Source organism: Antennarius striatus, chromosome 1 (genome assembly GCF_040054535.1).
Source record: "Antennarius striatus isolate MH-2024 chromosome 1, ASM4005453v1, whole genome shotgun sequence".
NCBI classification, from domain to species: domain Eukaryota; kingdom Metazoa; phylum Chordata; class Actinopteri; order Lophiiformes; family Antennariidae; genus Antennarius; species Antennarius striatus.
The window spans coordinates 590,001-598,361 of record NC_090776.1 but is presented as its reverse complement, the minus strand read 5'-3'; the positions used below and the strand labels follow the sequence as shown (position 1 = coordinate 598,361).

Below are 8,361 nucleotides of genomic sequence, written 5' to 3'. Positions count from 1 at the left end.
CCTAAGACCCCTGGTATTCCCCGTCCGATTACTGTTTCCTCTTATACCTCTGGTAGTCCATGTCCCATTACTGTCTCCTCTAAGACCTCTGAGATACTTTGAGACAGTCAGTCTGCATCTCTTGACACTTTACCCTCTTCCATTCCATCTGTACTTCAGTGCCCTAGACAATCACTTGTTGCAGTGTGACCCCATGAGACCTGAAGATCAATCGATTTGAAGCTAACGTTAAAAAAAAAAATGCTTGAAATCAGTTGAAGTGTTCTTTATTTTTACAGATAAAAAGTAATGAACATAAATTAGATATAAAACAGCACAAAACAGAAATAATGTCAAGGCCAAGTGGGCCAGAATTATCTGTAAAAGATGATAAACTAACCCCCAAACCCCAACCCAAAACCTGATCCAAACCCCAAATCCTTTGTACAATAGGAACAAACACTGTTTTCTCTGAGGTTCCTCTATCAACAGCTGATTAATGGGTGTGTTTAATTGCTCTTTTTGTGTTTTCCTGACTCAGCACATGGATGTGGATCCATGGATGTGTTGAGTCATGAAAACCCAAACTCATGACAGCTTCAGGAATGACCTGGAAGCAGCAGAGGAAACGTTTGAGGCGTGTGTACCTTTATATGAAGGTGTGATCTGACCCTACAGTCACCGCTGAGTCGCACATCAGGTCTAGACCGAAAGGTGCTCAGTCGACCTCAGAAAACAAAAGAACAACTTGCCCCACGGGGGTAAATTTATTTTCTGCACTCAGCAGGTTTCCTGAGGTGATGGAGAAGAGGCAGAGACGGATATCAGGGGATCAACCTGGAAGTTTCCAGGAACGGATTCACGAAAAAAATGTAATGAATATCAGAAATTCAAGAAAATTCTAATGAAATTTTTCAAAAATATTTTCAAAAAAAATGTCAAGAAATTTAGAAGTTATTTGATGTTGAATGCACACATGAACCCTCCCCTGGACCAATCAGAAACCAGATGTCATCTGGTCTGATAACTAATCACTCCATCATCCAATAGAAAGACACTCACTCAGGAGGGGCACCTCAGCAGCCAATCAGATTTCAGGGATCAGGGATTAATGAGAGACGTGGAAAAAAAATACATTTCATCACAGCCGATGTTCCATTTCCTGTCTGATCAGATCGATGGGTGAACGATCAATACGTGTGACGTGTGACCCCACAGAGTGTGTGTGTGTGTGTGTGTGTGTGTGTGTGTGTGTGTGTGTGTGTGTAACGACAAACACAGACACCTGAAACATCCTCTGGGCCAGAACCAGAGGATGTTTCAGGTGCTGAAGCTGTGGTCTGACTGCCTAACGACCCGGTTGCTATGCGTATCCATAACCCCCCCCACACACACACACTTTAGCAGCAATCAACCCTAACCTGTCCAGCGCCGTGATTTCCATGTGAATGCTTCTGATTGCACCCCTCCACTTGTCCTCGTGGCGCCTCATTGGTCGGCGGGTCGCCCGGGCAACCGCTCTGCATCATCCGGGACGCCAGGACGCCGTTGTCCTCAGATCCTCCACTAAGGGTCAACGTCTGGGAGCTGAGGTCAGGATGGAGGCTTCACCATGGCAACAGAGAGTCCTGATGACACGGGGGGGTCAGTTAGCGAGGGGGAGGGGTCCGATGGCCTGGTTCTGCCATCAGATCCAGGACCGCAGTAAACCCTGCAGTCAGTCCGGGTCATGTCTCTGAGGTCACGCCTCAAGAGAAGGAGACGCGGCGTCCTCTCATCCTGAAGGCGGTAAATGACATGAGGAAGAGGAAGAGGAAGAGAACGAGGAACAGGAAGAGGAAGAGGAAGAGGAAGAGGAAGAGGAAGAGGAAGAGGAAGAGGAAGAGGAGGACGAGTGCGCGTCAAGCTGTCAGCTCATGTTGGCCTGAATGAATTACAACACAATGGAGCTTCAGTCGGAGGCGCTGAGGATCCGGCGCTGCTTGGATGTGTTCCCTTCACGAGCCATTAGCTCCGGTGAATTATTGAGATGGGAGACGGCGGCGGCGCAATGTTTAGCGGCGCTCCTATGGACGCTCCAGCGAGGGACACGCCTGTGAGGCGACGGACCGGACCGACTTCCTGTCGGACACAAACCGACGAGACGTTTCATCAAGTCTTCCTCACGACGACGAGCAAATAACACCAAACTCTACGAATGTTGACTTTAAGGTGAATCAGTAGTAATGGTGGACACACAGCAATGCATTCTGGGACAGGTTATCCTCCTCATGGATTAAAGACGCCACAGGGTCGATGTTGATGGCAACGTTCACTATTTATTGCACAGCAGTTCAGAGTCCAGTCCAATCACAGCTCTAAACATCATCATCATCATCCTCATCATCATCACCATCATCATCATCATCATCATCATCATCACCATCATCATCATCATCATCATCATCATCACCATCATCACCATCATCACCATCACCATCATCATCACCACCATCACCATCATCACCATCACCATCATCATCATCATCATCATCATCACCACCATCACCATCATCACCATCATCATCATCATCATCACCACCATCACCACCATCACCATCATCACCATCACCTGCGTTACCAAACTCCCTCTAGCAAACACTTGATGTTTGTTAAGCGTTCATCTGACAATGAAACCCAACGCAACCCAGACAGGAAGTGATTGAGAACAGGGCGTGGCCGGTATAGACCAATAGACATTAACAAACCGTCACCAACAATCCATCTAAAAGAGCCTGACCCCAAACCAAACCCCTACCCCTGGGGTCTGCTTTGGACCAGCAACTGTGTCCTTTGGCTCTCCACCAAAGTTGATTCTAACTCCAAAATATTCCAGAATAAATTCTCTTTTTACAATTTCCATGCTTTATTCCCTGAGAAATGAAGGAAATGTCCCAAACGCCATGGGGTCAGGTCTGACCATGGGGTCAGGTCTGACCATGGGGTCAGGTCTGACCATGGGGTCAGGTCTGACCATGGGGTCAGGTCTGACCATGGGGTCAGGTCTGACCATGGGGTCAGGTCTGACCAGCCTCCAACTGTCATTGAAATCCTTCAGGTCATTTTCATGGAACCCTGCTCCCAAACATTCAGACAGACGGCGGTGAAAACCGCAAACACAGATAATGACGCAGAACTGGGGACCAATCAGAGTCTCCTCTGTACATGAAAGACATTTTAGTGCAAATTTGAAGAAAGTTCTAGAAAGCAAACCGTAGAGGAAATGAAAGGACACCGATTATAAAAGAAAGTCTTCAGAAAACTGTCACAAAAAGGGTTCAAAGGTTACGTCCTCCACCAGAGACACGGACATGTTCCGCAGTTCCCTCGTCGAGTTGACCATCTTGTACCCCAGCTGCAGGAGCGGCTTCCCGCAAACGGTCTGGATGTATTGGACCATGTCGTACCCCAGTTTCAAACGCCAGCTCTCCGCGTTGGCGGACGAGTTCCTGGACGTTCCATACTTGAGTCTCGTTAGGAACCCGGGTCTCACTTGAGTGTTGGCGTCGATCCACCGTCTCACGTCTTTACTCATGGACAGCCCCAGGTAGTCGTAGATCTCCTTCGTCTTTTCAAGCGGATTCCTTGCCAAGTCTTCGTAGCGAACTGCCATGTACTTTCCTTTCAGCCAATCGGGTTTGGCGAGACCGGTTAAGATGGAACTGATGGAGTCATTGCAGACGTCTTTTATGGAGTAGAGGTTTATGTTGTCAGGTTTCTGGCCCGTCTTCTTCCAAACATGCCACTGATTGTACGACTCGGTGAACGTGTCGATGCGTGATGAAATGACTCCCCGTGTGTCCCTGACCAGTTGAATCACTTTGATGTTCAGCTGTGGGTCCTCCACTAAATCCCGGATCTCTTCAATACGCCTGACCCGGACAGTCTTGATGGCCACGTGCTGACTGTCTTGACACGCCTGAGTTGCTAAGGTCATGTTTAAAGGCCCGCATTTACTGACACAGTCGCCTTCTTGCACGTCGAAGTCATCTGGCCCGAAGGCGTCGCACACGGGCTGGTGGCACAGCGCCCGGCTGGTCCCCCGACGGAACAGCCGATGTGTCATGTGGTTGGCCGGCCGTGGGATGATGTGATTCTCCAGGGCGTAAAGGTCACAGTTGTACAGGCTACGCAAGAGCTGTCGCCTGGTGCTGTGGATCACGTGACTGTTGGACTGTTGGGACGCAGCAGGGCTGACGCTCCGCATCGGCGAGGTCCATCGAGCCCCAACGTGATAAAGAGGCTCGAAGAGGAAGAACACGTCTTCATGCTGGTTTAGCAGCTGGGAAAAGAAGGAGGAGCCGGTACGGGTGGCAGCCAAGATCACAATGTGAGTTCTCCGTGTGACGTTGAAAAGGTAAAGGTCATCGGGACCGCCTGTTGGTTCCGGCTCTTGGGGGGCAACTTTGTCCTGACCCCACAGGCTGTAGTTGTGGATGCTGGGGAACTGGTACAGGTTGAAGGGGCCGGAGGACAGAGTCCGGATGGCCGTGTACTGGATGGCGATGGTGGTGAAGACGAGGAGAATCATAGCCTTCCAGGAACACCTCATGGCTGATCCACTTCATTTAGATCTAGACGCTCCTGTCGGCCCTCCCTGCAAACAAAGAATAGCTTTTAACACTCGTGAAGCTGTTTAGCTTTAGCTTTCAGGGCACAGCAGTTCTGTCAGTACCAATCAGAATGGATCTGCACCCAACATACCAAAGGTCAGGGTCTCTAGAGTCCTACGGACATCACTGATACGGGAAAGGGGACAGTCGTCATTCTGAGTTTGGGTGCGATCCAGCGGTTGGATCAAGACCAGAGGGAGTCTGACACAAAGACGACCAGCTTCAAAGTGTCTTTTTCTTATTTATCATTTAAAGACATTTTGCACCAAGAGGAGAGGCGTTGGAAACCCTCCGGAGCTGCAGGCAGACGGCCGAGTCTGTGCTTCCCCAGCTGGTGGATGGATTGTGGGCAATCTCAAACTGGACGTGTTTGCCAGGACCGATTTAATTACATCCCGCGAAGCGGTGATGTGTTGTTATTGTCAGTGTTCGTGTGTTCGTCCGTCCACCTGTCCACCTGTCCGTTCGTCCACCAAACATCTTCACAACCGTTCAGTTTAAGCAAAAAGCACATGACTCAGACAGGAGAGGGGATGAAAATGAGATGATGACCTTGACCTTGAGAAAAGTAGGTCAAGGTCAAATTTCAACTTTTGTCCTCATCCCGGATTTTGGAAGGCAGTCATGTGATACCGTACGTGCGTTTCTATTGGCTGACGGCATCCTGAAGTGTTCTACGTTCCGTGAGTCTGACTTCTGTGAGACATCAAAGTGCTTCAAACAGCCTATCAGAGTGTTTTAGAGGTAATACAGCTAGAAGGTGGTTTAATATCAGTATGGGGGGGTCAGAAATTATTTAAATTACCGTAAATAATAACATAAATAGTTTGTCGCTCTATCGCAGAATTCGTTAATCACGTGTGGCTCCTGGAACACATTAACCGCAATGGAGCAAATATTAGCAAATGGAAATACAGCAGCAAACCCATGAAACGGTGGAGGGACGGTGTGCAAACCCCTCCCCCAACACGCCAATCACGCTTCTTTTTGTGATCAGAGACGTTTTGGCATTAGAAAAGCTGCTTCCTGTTTATCTGCTTGTTGAGGATTCCTGACAATTCAAAAGTCATTCCACGGTTTTAAAATCATTTAAAGTAGTCACCCTTGTTTCTGTGCAGTACCACCACTAGGGGGCTCTTATTCAAACATTATCGTACTTTCTGCGCTATAATGCGTACTCTACATCTACCTAGATGCGTCACTCTGGACACTTGTGGAGATGCTTGCCTCGGTCACATGACTACCTTCTTAAAGGGGCCGCTCCGGCCGCAAACACAGTATAGCGCTAACAGAAGTTACAAGGACGCTGCTAATAAAGTTGATACAAACTAGACTCACCTTTATTATTATAGTTAGAATAAAACCGTTTTTTCTTCTGGTTGTAGTTTATTTAGTTGTATTTATATTTATTTAACGTTAAAACATTTTAAAGAGGACAGACTAATAATATCTAATAATAATGTTTTTAGTGATCTTACTCTTTCACGTCACGTCTTGTGCATTCATCACTTTTTAAATAAAGTTTTAATCTGACTGACGCTGATGTAGACCTGATATAGACCTGAAGTAGACCTGAAGTAGACCTGATGTAGACCTTCTGTAGACCTGATGTAGACCTGATGTAGACCTGCTGTAGTCCTGCTGTAGACCTGCTGTAGACCTGCTGTAGACCTGCTGTAGACCTGATGTTGACCTGCTGTAGTCCTGCTGTAGACCTGCTGTAGACCTGATGTAGACCTGATATAGACCTAAAGTAGACCTAAAGTAGACCTGATGTAGACCTGATGTAGACCTGATGTAGACCTGCTGTAGACCTGCTGTAGACCTGCTGTAGACCTGCTGTAGACCTGCTGTAGACCTGATGTAGACCTGCTGTAGACCTGCTGTAGACCTGATGTATACCTTCTGTAGACCTGATGTAGACCTGCTGTAGTCCTGCTGTAGACCTGCTGTAGACCTGATGTAGACCTGCTGTAGACCTGCTGTAGACCTGATGTAGACCTGCTGTAGACCTGCTGTAGACCTGATGTATACCTTCTGTAGACCTGATGTAGACCTGCTGTAGACCTGATGTAGACCTGCTGTAGACCTGATGTAGACCTGCTGAAGACCTGATGTAGACCTGCTGTAGACCTGCTGTAGACCTGCTGTAGACCTGCTGTAGACCTGATGTAGACCTGATGTAGACCTGCTGTAGACCTGATGTAGACCTGCTGTAGACCTGCTGTAGACCTGATGTATACCTTCTGTAGACCTGATGTAGACCTGCTGTAGTCCTGCTGTAGACCTGCTGTAGACCTGCTGTAGACCTGATGTAGACCTGCTGTAGACTTGCTGTAGACCTGATGTAGACCTGCTGTAGACCTGCTGTAGACCTGATGTATACCTTCTGTAGACCTGATGTAGAGCTGCTGTAGACCTGCTGTAGACCTGATGTAGACCTGCTGTAGACCTGATGTAGACCTGCTGAAGACCTGATGTAGACCTGCTGTAGACCTGATGTAGACCTGCTGTAGACCTGCTGTAGACCTGATGTAGACCTGATGTAGACCTGCTGTAGACCTGATGTAGACCTGCTGTAGACCTGATGTATACCTGCTGTAGTCCTGCTGTAGACCTGCTGTAGACCTGATGTAGACCTGCTGTAGACCTGCTGTAGACCTGATGTAGACCTGCTGTAGACCTGATGTAGACCTTCTGTAGACCTGATGTAGACCTGCTGTAGACCTACTGTAGACCTGCTGTAGACCTGATGTAGACCTGATATAGACCTAAAGTAGACCTAAAGTAGACCTGATGTAGACCTTCTGTAGACCTGATGTAGACCTGCTGTAGACCTGCTGTAGACCTGCTGTAGACCTGCTGTAGACCTGCTGTAGACCTGATGTAGACCTGCTGTAGACCTGCTGTAGACCTGATGTATACCTTCTGTAGACCTGATGTAGACCTGCTGTAGTCCTGCTGTAGACCTGCTGTAGACCTGATGTAGACCTGCTGTAGACCTGCTGTAGACCTGATGTAGACCTGCTGTAGACCTGCTGTAGACCTGCTGTATACCTTCTGTAGACCTGATGTAGACCTGCTGTAGACCTGCTGTAGACCTGATGTAGACCTGCTGTAGACCTGATGTAGACCTGCTGAAGACCTGCTGTAGACCTGATGTAGACCTGATGTAGACCTGCTGTAGACCTGATGTAGACCTGATGTAGACCTGATGTAGACCTGCTGTAGACCTGATGTAGACCTGCTGTAGACCTGATGTAGACCTGCTGTAGACCTGATGTAGACCTGATGTAGACCTGATGTAGACCTGCTGTAGACCTGCTGTAGACCTGATGTAGACCTGCTGTAGTCCTGCTGTAGACCTGCTGTAGACCTGCTGTAGACCTGCTGTAGACCTGATGTTGACCTGCTGTAGTCCTGCTGTAGACCTGCTGTAGACCTGATGTAGACCTGATATAGACCTAAAGTAGACCTAAAGTAGACCTGATGTAGACCTGATGTAGACCTGATGTAGACCTGCTGTAGACCTGCTGTAGACCTGCTGTAGACCTGCTGTAGACCTGCTGTAGACCTGATGTAGACCTGCTGTAGACCTGCTGTAGACCTGATGTATACCTTCTGTAGACCTGATGTAGACCTGCTGTAGTCCTGCTGTAGACCTGCTGTAGACCTGATGTAGACCTGCTGTAGACCTGCTGTAGACCTGATGTAGACCTGCTGTAGACCT

General features: G+C 48.3%; 1 protein-coding gene across 1 annotated transcript in view; it reads right to left on the bottom strand.

Annotated features, from left to right (window-relative positions):
- Positions 1-2,632: 2,632 nt before the first annotated feature.
- LOC137596626 (carbohydrate sulfotransferase 1-like) overlaps positions 2,633-8,361 on the bottom strand; it is an 8,040-nt gene continuing 2,311 nt past the window's right edge. The window contains exon 2 of the mRNA XM_068317317.1: positions 2,633-4,615. Within this exon, the coding sequence (XP_068173418.1) occupies positions 3,284-4,570 (1,287 nt within the window). The 5' untranslated portion in view covers positions 4,571-4,615 and the 3' untranslated portion in view covers positions 2,633-3,283. The remainder of the gene's footprint in view (positions 4,616-8,361) is intronic.